This window comes from Sceloporus undulatus, chromosome 7 (assembly GCF_019175285.1).
Source record: "Sceloporus undulatus isolate JIND9_A2432 ecotype Alabama chromosome 7, SceUnd_v1.1, whole genome shotgun sequence".
In the NCBI taxonomy this organism is placed as follows: Eukaryota; Metazoa; Chordata; class Lepidosauria; order Squamata; family Phrynosomatidae; genus Sceloporus; species Sceloporus undulatus.
In genome coordinates, this window is record NC_056528.1 from 8,517,745 (window position 1) to 8,530,186 (window position 12,442).

General features: G+C 43.7%; 2 protein-coding genes across 3 annotated transcripts in view; one reads left to right on the plus strand and one right to left on the minus strand.

Moving 5' to 3' along the window:
- The window catches only part of PHC2 (polyhomeotic homolog 2), a 94,043-nt gene that overhangs the window by 79,154 nt on the left and 2,447 nt on the right, over positions 1-12,442 (minus strand). The gene's annotated exons all lie outside the window — the stretch shown is intronic.
- The window catches only part of SLC2A1 (solute carrier family 2 member 1), a 26,302-nt gene continuing 14,615 nt past the window's right edge, over positions 756-12,442 (plus strand). For both annotated transcript variants that reach the window (XM_042478261.1, XM_042478262.1), the window contains exon 1: positions 756-1,061. In XM_042478261.1, the coding sequence (XP_042334195.1) occupies positions 1,035-1,061 (27 nt within the window). In that variant the 5' untranslated portion in view covers positions 756-1,034. The remainder of the gene's footprint in view (positions 1,062-12,442) is intronic.

A 12,442-nucleotide genomic window follows, 5' to 3' on the forward strand; every position in this document is an offset into this window, starting at 1 on the left:
GTGTATAGATGCATGTATGTATGTGCATATATATCTGTGTGTGTCTTTGTGTATACATCCACATTTTTGTGTGTATATACATAATGTTTATATGTGTGTGTGTATATATATATATATATATATAATTTATATGTATGCATATATATGTGAGGCTATACATATATGTGTGTGTAGATGCATGTATGTGTGTGCATATATATGTGTGTGTGTGTCTTTGTGTATACATCCATATTTGTCTGTGTATATATTATATATATTATATATATACACACACACATATTGTATATGTATGTATATATGTGTGTGTGTGTGTGTTTGTCAGGCTATACATACATGTGTGTGTGTAATAGATGCATGTATGTGTATGCATATATATGTGTGTGTGTCTTTGTGTATACATCCATATTTGTGTGTGTGTTTGTGTGGCTATACATACATGTGTGTATATAGATGCATGTGTGTGCATATGTGTGTGTCTTTGTGTATACATCCACATTTGTGTGTGTGTGAGAGAGAGAGAGAGAGAGAGAGAGAGAGAGAGAACGGAGCTCCTTCCCATTCCTTTCCTGGCTTCGCCATGTGAGCGAGGCTTCCTCTCACGCAGCCCGGTCCCTTCCCCTCCCTCTCCTCCCCGTCTGTCCTTTCTGCGCAGGCGCAGGGCCCCCCATCACACCCCCGACACACCCCCGGCCCCGCTCAGCCAATCAGGAGCCGCGCCGCAGGACACACACGCCGCCACTTAAGCCACGCGCCACTCAGGACCCAGACTCAGAAAGAGCACCATCAGGAGGAAGGGAAGAAAGAAGGGAGAGAGAAAGAAAGAGGAAAAGAAAGAGAAGGAGGAGGAGGAGGAAAGGAGCAGCAGTAAGAGAAGGAGGAGGAAGCCCACCAGAAAGAAAGAAAGGCTCCCCCAGTTTCCTTGGGAAAAGCCCCTTCAAGCCCCCCCCCCCAAGGATCCCCCCAGGAGAGACGGCGCCCAGGAAGAAGAGAAGGAGGAAGAGAAGAAAGAGGACGAGAAAGGAGAGATCGCAGCCATGGAGGCCGGAGGAGGAGGAGGCAAGGTACCCAAAAAAGAGGAGGAGGAGGGGAAGGAGGAGAGAGGGAAGGAGTAAGAGAAGGAGAAAGAGGAGGAGAAAGGGAAGGGGAAGAGGGAGAATGGAGGAGAAGGGGAAAGAGAAGAGGGAGAATGGAGGAGAAGGGGAGGGAGGGAAAGAGAGAGAGAAAGAGGAGAAGAAGAAGGAGAAAGGAGGGGAATGAAAAGAAGGAAGGGGGAGAAGGAAGAGAGGAAGAATAAAGGGAAGGGGAAGAGGGAGAAGGAGAGGGAGATGGAGGGATGGAGAATGAGGAGAAGGGGAACGAGAAAGAAAAGGAGGAGAGTGAGAAGGGGAAAGGGAAATAGGAGGACATGGAGGAGAAGAGGCAGGAGAGGGAGATCCAGTGGAATCCAAGGAATCCAGAGGGTTTCCCTGCTATTCCTCAAGAGGGATCCAGTGGGTCTGGTTGGTTTGCCATTCAGAAACGGAGGGAGTGGATCGATCCCTATCCTTTCCTAGTGGAATGTGATTTCCTTTCTGAGCCCAGCTCTCTCTTGAGTTCCTTCTCTGCAGCCCCCAAATCAATGTCTCTTGGTTTTTAGTGGGACCTTTATTTGCAGAGGAAGGAAGGAACCTGAGGTTGAGGGAGTTCTGGATACAGAAAGGCTTAAGGGGAGGGCTCCTGGCCTTTCTGCTGCTGCTGCTGCCTTGGGAAGGATTGCAAACTTAACAGGGTTCATCTGTATAGGAAACGTATTGGTTTTAGGGGAAACAAATGTTGCCTCTGGAGCAGCTGAAGAAGGGGGAAGCTGCAACTTCTTTGCTCATTATGTGTGTGTGTGAAATATATATGTATATTTCTGTGTGTGAGAGAGATACAGAGATATTAACAGAGCTCATATAGATATATAAAAGCTCTGTTTGTTAATATCTCTATATCTCTCTCTCACACACAATATATATATATATATATATCTGTACAGATACAGTGTGTCACACACACACATATTACACACACACACACACAGGCCCTCATATCACCATGGGTTTTGTGGAGTCCCCATTAAATACATAGTAAATGCATAGTACAAGTGCCCCATATTATATATATTTATATATAGATATATATGATATATACATACACACCACACACACACACACACACACACACACACACATACACACACATATATCTCATCTACCTATTTATTTCATCTATCTATCTCATATATATATATATGAGATAGACTGCTATATGAGATAAATAAGTAGATATGAGATATACATATGTGCATGTGTATCTCATATATGGTGTGTGTGTGTATATATATATATATATATATATATATATATATAAGGTAGGTAGATAGATAGATTGATGAGATAAATAGGTAGATATGAGATATACATATGTGTGTGCATCTCATATATATTAGATAGGTAGATAGATGTGAGATATACCTGTGTGTGTGTATAAGCCAGAATGGTGTAGTGGTTGGAGCATTGGACTATTAAATATGTGTGTGTGTGTGTGTATTAGATAGACAGACAGCTATATGAGATAAATAGGTAAATAGATATGAGATATACATATGTGTGTGCGTATCTCATATACTGTATATATGAGATACATATATATCTATAAATGAGATACAGGGAGATTAAAGTCAGCTATGGATGGTTGAGTCTGGGGACGGAGGGCTGACTGTATAGATTAATGATTGATCACATCTTTCCAGGACCAGAGCAAAGCGCTGCTGGTTTGCTTTTTTAATCATTTATATATAGCTATATCCATCCATTCCTCTGTGTGCCTATATACAATTTCAAAGGAATGAACATTCCTTACCTAAGAAAACCCTATGAAATTTATGGGGTCTCCATCGGTTGACAGCCAACATAAAGGCACCCAGATGCACACAATTGTGTTTATGCTTTGCTGGAGGTTTTCAATGAAATGAATGGTTGCATGTTGAGGATTGTTGGGACGATAGTTTTGGACCGCAGTGCTATATTTCTAATTTTGTGTTATTTATTGGTTTCGGCCTTAGAGCCTTGTGTTTAAAAGAGGGGTGTGTGCAGATCGCAATGAGGTTGTGCATAATAAACAGAGGCGGAAATGTGCGGCCGGAATTAAAACAAACAGGAGCATGTCCTGTTATGGCTCATGTACAGACTTTGCGGATTTAATAGGCATCCCCTCTTCCCCATTGCCATGTGCACAAAATTACACCGACGCAAAACACAGATGCGTTTTTGAGTCGCTGGCTGCCAAAGGTTGCTCAGATCCGGGTCAGAATGGAAAATTTTGTGTGTGTGTGTGTGTGTGTGAGAGAGAGAGAGAGAGAGAGAGAGAGAGAGAGGAAGAGAGAAAAGGCGCATGATGTTCAGTTTTTGGCTCTTTTTTTTGCTTTGGTTTCAGTGTCTCAGGAATTTTTCCCCTGTTTGGACACAAAACACCGTCAATGTTGCGTGTTCATGGATGTCCTCTACCAAAAAATGTACAACCTTTAAGAGCATCTGGGGAGATTATCTTTGGAGGTCTTAAAAATTAAATCCAAGATCCCAATATTCCTCCCTCCCTGAAGTTAATCTACTGTCAGATCTTACTATTATTATTATCATCATCTTTATCAGCTTACAGCAAAGACAAGGTCTCTCTCTCTGTGTATTTTTTCAACACATTCTTGTAATGGCCTGCCTTAATTTCTAACTTTAGAGTAACTTTGGATGGTTTGGCTCCCTTTTAGAAGCTTTACAGCCTCCGTCTGTTGTGAGGAGAGGCCTAGATCCAATTATTAGTCTGCTAGATTGATAACAGAATTGATAAATGAATAAACTGGTTGATAACAGAACTGATAACTAGAACAGACTGGTTGATAATAGAATTGATAACTAGAATAGACTGAATGATAACAGGATTGATAACTAGAATAGATTGATACCAGAACTGATCAATGAATAGACTGATTGATAACATCAATAAGATAACATAAATGTTGATTTACCATAGTTTTAGACTACAACTCTGGAGGCCAAGGTTCGATTCCCGCTCAGCCACAGATTGCATTGGGATGATCACACTCTCTCAGCCTCAAGGGAAGGCAACGGCAAACCCCTCTGAACCCCTCTTCCCAAGAAAACCCCAGGATAGGTTTGCCTTAGGGTCACCATAAGTAGGAATGGAAGGCGCACAACAAAGACTTGAAGACACATACCAACAATAAATATGCCTACCCCACACTTCTGTATGCTGTCTTTCCCGCTACTCCTAACCCTTTCCAGTTTTCTCCTTCCCTATGTTTCTGCGTTTAGCATTTTAAAAGGAAAACCCATTTAGAAAAGCAACTCTGCAGTGCCTTTCAGTGTGACGCATGGCTCTCTCTCTTTCTCTCTCTCTCCCTGAGGACTGCATTAATGAATTGAATTGAATTTTTTATGAAATGCTGAGAGCAGATGCGCTGCCCTCTCTTTCCTCTGCCAGGCTGAAAACTATGGCCTCAAACTCCTTCTTTCGGGGTAGACCACATTATTTTTTGTGGGCAATTCTTCCTTGGCTACTTCCAATACGTTCTAAATTGATCCGTGGTAAAGAGAGCCACAGTGATGAGCACTGGACTGTGACTCTGGAGACCAGGGTTCGAATCCCTGCTTAGCCATGAAATCCATTGGTTTCCTTGGGCAAGTCACACTCTTAACAGCGTCAGGAGAAGGCAATGGCAAACTCCCTCTGAACAAATCTTGCCAAGAAAAGCCCTTAGGGTCGCCATAAGTCAGAAAGGACTTGAAGGCACACAACAACACCCTCTTGGTGCTTTTAAATTCCAGCATCAGCTAACTACCCCTGGCAGCTCTGTTCCTAAATCCACTTGCCATGCGCAAAACATGGATCCGTTTGTCGGTGTCTTTGAACGGTAAGAACATTAATAATCTTTGGAAAATCTCTATCTTCCGTTCCTTCTGTGATTCCAGCATTGAAAAATGTGACGGCTTTCCTCCCTGGCTGAATATTCATAATTTTGCAAGCCTTCTACCTTTAGTTCTTTCTAAAATGCATCTGAGGAAGTAGACTTTTAAGTCTAGGAAAGCTCATGCTGCCAACTTCTTTCTTTCAGTTGGTCTCAAAGGGGCTACAAGATTGCTCTCTATACTTTAGTTCCATCTGTGATTCTGGCATCAAAAAACGCAACGGCTTCCGTCTCTGGTTGAACATTAATACTTTTGGAAACTATCTTTAATTCTGTCAGTGACTCCGGTATCGAAAAATGCAATGGCTTCCCTCTCTGGTTGAACAATTTTGCAATCTTTAGTTCCTTCTGTGACTCTGGTATCGAAAAAATGCCACAGTTTCCCTCCCTGGCTGAATATTAATCATTTTGCAAGCCTTCTGTTTTTTAAGTTCCTTCTGTGATTCCAGCATTGGAAAATGCAATGGCTTCCCTCCCCATCTCAATATTCATAGTTTTGGAAACTCTCTGTCTTTAGTTCCTTCTATGATTCTGGCATCAAAAATGCAACGGCTTCCCTCCCTGGCTGAATATTCATCATTTTGCAAGCCCTCCTGTGTTTTTTATGTTCCTTCTGTGATTCCGGCAAGCGAAAAATGCAACGGCTTCTTTGCCTGAGAAGGCCCAGCCCACAGCAGAGGGCAGTTGAGGCCACATCTCTTGTGTGTGCTTTGGTGTGTCCATGCGCATTTCTGGGTCAAGATGCTTTTGGAATGGTGCAACGGTGTCCTTAAACCCTTTCTGTGTCCCTCTCTGTCTATGTGTCTATAGGCTTGGGTGATGGTCTCAGGGTTTTGTGAAGGCTGCAACATCCAGGTTGCAAATCTAAAGAGAGATGGTGCATGCATGTGCTCTCTTGCGCGCTTCTCTTTTTCTGGAAGGCTGCCTGCGGTTAAGAGCAAGGCCGGCTTCTTGCCAGTGTTGGCTGCATTCAGTCCTTGGGAAGGTGTGGGTTTGGAACAAGGACCGGAGACGTGACAACCGGGCGCACACCGCTAGGAGCTCCCTGCGGGGAACGGAAAGTGTGCCCCCGGCCTTGGGTTTCCTTCTTTACTCCAAGAGGCCACAATTTCGGAAACCGATAGGACTAAAATCAACACTTCGCAAGGGAGGGCGGTGCAGGGGTGTGCGCTTTGTGGGTGTGTTGCGTTGCGCTCCTTCCTCAGAGGTACAATGGAGCTGTCTTTGATCCCCGCTCAGGACCAGTCTGGGGTCAGTTGGGAGTTGCCCCGAATCATTGTTTTGCAAGGCGATAATAATAAATATTGTAGAGATTTTTGAGCTTGTTTGACAAAATTGCAATCTGCTTTGCTGATCCCCAGGAGGGCTGCAGGCTCCGCAGACCTTGTCTCTGTATGAAAACAATTGCTCTTAAGAGGCAGGTTTGTTTCTCTGGGGTTTTTCCACTCCGGAACATTGTGCATCTTTCAGCCTGCTATTAATTGAATTAATGTAATTGCTATCCAAGCAAGCCATAGTGGCTTGAGCGTTGAACTACAGTCCTGGAGTCCAGGGTTCGATTCCCAGCTCAGCCATGAAACTCAAGCCACACTCTCTCAGCCTCAGGGGAAAGCCATGGCAAACCTCCTTTGGACAAATCTTGCCAAGAAAACCCTATGATAGGTTCCACTTAGGGTCACCAGAAACAACTTGAAGGCACACAACAACCATGTCTATGCCGCCTTTCTCTCACCATGGATTGTGATCATTTAAAAACACAATGATAGTTTCCCCTTCTCTAGCTTCATGGTAGTGGCTAAGCTAAGGTTGCCAACTTCTTTTACTGCTGGGAATTAAAAGTGAAAATGTGATTGTTATATATTTAGCAACTGTGTAAGAACTGCTTTCCTCAAAGGGTTTGGCATATGCTAATGTACTAAAACTAACAGACTGTGTTGACTAGTTCTGGCTTAAATAGGTAATTTGTTTATTGGGTGTGAAATATTGGAGGTATATACATTGATGCAAAAGCAAAACATGCGCACATGGAACTGTTCATTTAAAAAGCAAATAGGATAGCGAAAGCATGAATGATCACAGACATGCTCCTTTTAATGGTAATTTACAGTGCAACTAAGAGTATTCAGAAGTAAACTCACACATTTGGATCCTATGTATAGGATTGCACCCTAGCAACACAATCCTGCCTGTGTCCCATTGAGGCTCCCTCCCAAATGCATGCATATACAGGGCTGCAGGCTTAATATGGCACAGGAGATTATCGGAAGTTTTCCACCAGGGTCATGTTTTGGCTTTCTTATTTCAAACACAAAGTTTGCAGAGACCGAGCCTGCATTTGCAAACACCTCGGCTGCTATATTGTGTGCAAAGAGAAAGCAGAATTCATTGCCACCCAAAAAAGCTTGCTCTTACAAGGCTGTGTGTCTCGGTTGAAGACTTTTCTATAACTCAAAAAGGGTTTTGGTGGGGTTTTTGGGCTCTATGGCCATGTTCTGGAAGAGTTTATTCCAGACGTTTTGCCAGCATCTGTGGCTGGTGTCTTCATTTCTCTGCAGATGCCAGCCAGAGATGCTGGCGAAACATCAGGAATAAACTCTTCCAGAACATGGCCACAGAGCCCGAAAAACCCACAAAAAACCAATGGATGCTGGCCATGAAAGCCTTCGATTTCACATTTTAAAAAGTTTGCTTGGTTAAGCCTGGTGTGTGAAGAATTCAGGATAATTCAAAAGCTTACTTGCTTAAATGCAGCAGGCAAACAATTCTGTGTGACTCAAAAGTCCATTTTTAAGAGCTGGATCAATTCACCGTGTTGCTTTGTTGTCGTTGTGTGCCTTGAAGTCTTTTCTGACTTATGGCAACCCTAAGGTGGACCTGTCGTGGGGTTTTCTTGGCACATTTTGTTCAGAGGGGGTTTGCCACTGCCATCTTCTGAGGCTGAGTGTGTGTGACTTGCCCAAAGCCACCCAGTGGGTTTCATGGCTGAGTCGAGATTTGAACCCTGGTCTCCAGACTCCTAATCCAATACTCAAACTACTACAGTACTACTATGTTATTTCTTATCCTCCAACGTTTCACAGATGGAAACCAGGACACAAGTAGTCAAGCAACTTGCTTTTGCTTGAGTTTGCAGAGAATAATAATAATAATTATTATTTATATCCCACTCCTCCGAACGATCGAAGCGGCTTACATTAAAATAAACCAATAAAATACAATTATCAATAAGATTCCACCACCACCTCCTCCTCCTCTCTGATGAATCGGGCTGCATCTACACTGCGGAATTAACGCAGTTTGACACCGCTTTAGCTGCCATGGCTCAATGCTATGGAAATATGGGGTTTGGTGTTCTGTGAGATATTTAGCTTCCTATGTCAGAGAGCTCTGGTGCCACAAGAACACTATAACCCCCAGGATTTCACAGGACGGAGCCATGAGAGTTTCAAAGTACTATCAAACTAGGTTATTTTTGCAGCCAAACCGGATTATTTTTGCTGCTCAGATGCAGTCTCAATTGAATGCAACACTAGTTGGATTCAGTTTGCAGCAATTGAAGGAAGCTGAGGACAAAGCAAGAAGGAAAAGAGGGGAACCGGGACGTTTTAGAAAGCAGCTGAAAAAGTAGGATGGCAAAGGATTAATTGGAAGGGTTGGTATTTCAGTTTGATACACTCTGCGGCCAGTCTTTAGCCGCTATCTGCTCACATTTTGTCTGGCAGTGAGTTGCTTATTTTCTCTCTCTGTAGCCTTGGATTATTATTTTTCTTTTAAAGGAGGGGAGCGAGAATTGCATCAGGGCAGAGTTTCAAAAGGGGAGTCCAGAAGATGCTCACTGTGTCCCAGTTGGCAGCTGCACACAAAACACACTGCTGCTCCTTCCAGCATTGGTTGTGTCCAAACATCTGCAAGGCAAGACTTCCCTCCCAGTCTGCAAAGGGAGTTGCCGCATGTATGAGTCTTGCAAATGTGAAGGGATGTAGGGGAAAGGGAAGCATGATGCTCCATGTTCAGAGAAGAGGGAGTTGCTGCCACGGATTTTGGAACTGATAGGCTGTCAGAGGACAGGCCCCTCCAAAAAGAAGGCTTGAGATCTGAGGTCAAGGGCTGGAGGCTTCTTGAGCAAAGAGGCAGAAGGGTGTGTGGATCAGCGCAGAGGCATAAACCCTGTGCAAAGCTGTATGAGTCATGTCTGGAAGTGAGATGTGGAAGGCCAGTTTAGTGGGTGATGCTTGACCCCTCGAAGGGGTTAATTTCCAAGGAAGGAGGATCAGGAAAACCAGGCCCCCTTTCGGATTCTCTTTCTCAGCTTTCCATCTCTCCCTGCCTCTTTCCATCCTGCCACAGGGAGGGCATAAAGAGCGCATTCTTCCAGACCAGTCATTTTGCTGGTTGATAACTTTAAAAAATGTTTAAGGACAACCTGAACTTTGAGTATTAGCTGCAGAGGAACAGTATATAGTATAGGACCTTTATATAAACAATATATACTCTCTATAGAATATATAGAGTATATATGAACCTTTTAGAAGCCGAGTGCCCAAAGTGCAACCCAAAACCCACTTGTTTATTGCAAATTGCCATGTCTCTCTGGCTTTCTAGTAACAAACTCTGGCAAACTCTGTGCTGGGGCGAAGGCACATGTGCCCACAGAGAGGGCTCTGAGTGCCACTTCTGGCACTTGTGCCATAGGTTCGCCATCACTGGTATATAGTATATAACAGTATATATAGAGAGGGAATTGTAATCCATGGTCTGTCTGTCTGTCTGTCTGTCTATCTATCTATCTATCTATCTATCTATCTATCTATCTATCAGTCTTTGACTTCACATATCTATATTTGTCTAAGCAATCTATCTACCTACCATCTATCAACCGTCTATGTACCTAGTATCTATCATCTACCTATCAACTATCGATCAATCAATCAATTAATCAATCTTCTATCTATCTTGTCTGTTTGCCTGCCTGCCTGCCTATCTAATCTATCTTATCTATCTATCTATCTATCTATCTATCTATCATCTCTGTGGGAGAAAATCTGCCATCACTCAGTTTGCTGAGTGCTCATTTCAGCTCCTGGAATGATGATGATGATAAATTTTATGTCTTTTCCTGCCTTTCCTCTTTGCAGAGGGCACAGCATGTTCAAAAATACAAAACACACTTAACAACACCTAAACCCACAGCTAGAATACATCGCTGTAAAACCATATGGAAGAGGTGAGATTTGAATCTTGGGCCTTTGTTCAGCTGCATGCTTCTTCCTCCATGTTGCCAGCTCACAGGCACATTGTAAGCTGTGTCAGGAGAGGCCGGCTATGTGTGTCTCCTTCCGTCCTTCGCTGAACCAGGGCATGTGATGATGATGAATAGCTATTACGCAACGGCAAAACAGACAGATGGTTGGCATGCCCTGTCCCACGCTACACCTTGACGGGTTTTCTCTAGCCTCTCAGCTGGCAGCTTCTGTTACTCAGCAGACAAGCCATGTCCGCTTCAACGAAGTGTTGACATTCGCTTAGAAACATCCCCGGATACGTTGCAAGGGTTGTTCAGTCTGCTTATGGGTCTTGACTAGCAGGCAGGCCATTATGAATTTTATGTACTGTACTTGCATATATGTTCTTACAACAATAACAACTCTTAGTCTGGTCACTAAGCCCTTGTTTTCAATGGGCCTCTTACTTAGAAGGAGGTACATTCTGTGCAGCAAAGGGATGCAACAGACATCTTCTCCTAAGAGTCAGGATTTGAGGAGAGTATGATCTGTTGTAGTAAATATATTGACGTTACATTTAGCAGATGTATTCACTTTACTGCAGAGTTGTGTTTGTTATTAAAATATACTCTTCAGGTCCCTGTGTCAAAAAAGCTTGGAGAGGAATACAGACAATGGAACAGCTTGGAAAATAATGCATCATAACCAAGGGATTAGGAACTAGGCAAGCCTTGGTGGTCCCAAAAGGATGGTGAACAATCTCCTTTTGGTGCCAAAACGAGACCAACGCGAGTGCCACCAAAGAGAGGGCATTTTGCAAATGGGGAGCCACAGCAAAGCAGGTCCTGTCTTGCTTCTCTACATTGCTTTGGATTGCGAGGTTATTGAAGTTCTGGCAAGTAGATGTCCCTCATGTATTGATGACATAGGACATTTAGGGGTATAAAGATCACCACTGCCTGTTGGTTCAGGTGAGGTTCTTGCACCCATGCCAGAGTTGCAATGCAATGTTCAGAGTCTGGTTGGGAGGAAGCCAACTGTGCCAAGCGCTTCCCTTTACGGTTGGGAACCAGTTTAATCCTGCATGACAATTTCTTGTACCCTTTGCCCAGAAAAGGGCGCATCCTTGCCACAACCTTTGCATCAGTTGAATGATTTTGTTTTATGATGCTCTGACGCGAAACATTTCTCATGAAACAGCAGGGAATGCTAAGGTGAGGTCACCGGTGTTTGGGTCAGTGTGTCCCGTCAGTTTCTTACGTTGCAATGTGCCAGGTGAGTCAGAAAAATAAACACAGCCAATGTGGCATCTGTATCAGCTTCTTGGGACAGGCCCAGCTTGGAAGGAGGAAGCGGCACAAAGCATTTCTCTTACACACAGTCTTGTGCGTTCACATCTCCAAAGCCATCCACGTTTTCCAAATCTACTCAAAATCACCCGTATGTTTTGTTTAAAAAATAACTTTTTGAAGTGTACGCAACAAGATCCGTTTGAATTGAAATGTGTCGGACAATGTCTCCGGTTTCCGTTGTACTCCACTTTTCTGTGAAGGGCTGCCAACCTCCTCTGGCTTCGAGTGTGTCTTTGAGATTGGAAGAAAACAAGACTGCGGGAGATGCTTCCTCCTTGCTTACCTGGAAGGTTGGCCAGGAAAGAGAAAGGTCACCCTAGATCTCTGCCTTGGTCCCTTGTTCCGACAACCTCCTTTGTAGCTTTATCCCTTGAGGTTTACTGGGCCTAATTTCTGGATAGGAGAGCCAGCGTGGCATAGTGGTTGGAGCGTTGAACTATGGAGATCAGGTGGTCGAATTCAAGATATAGCCATGTTAGTCTGTAGAATCAGTATGCAGAGAGTCCTTGTAGCACCTTTGAGACTAACTAAAGAAATAAGTTGGCAGCGTGGGCTTTCGTACACTTATGCCTACTTCATCAGATGCATTTGAGGAAGCAGACTGAAGTCTAGGAAAGCTCCTGCTGCCAACTTTTTCCTTTCAGTGAGTCTCAAAAGTGCTACAAGGTCTCTCTACATATGGAGACCAGTGTTTGATTTCCAGACCAGCCATGAAACCCACTGGGTGTCTTTGGGCAAGTCACAGCCTCAGTGGAAGGCAATGGCAAACCCTTTCTGAACTAATTTTATTCTGAGAAACCTCCACAAATAGGTTGGAAGGAAGGAAGGAAGGAAGGAAGGAAGGAAGGAAGGAAGGAAGGAAGGAA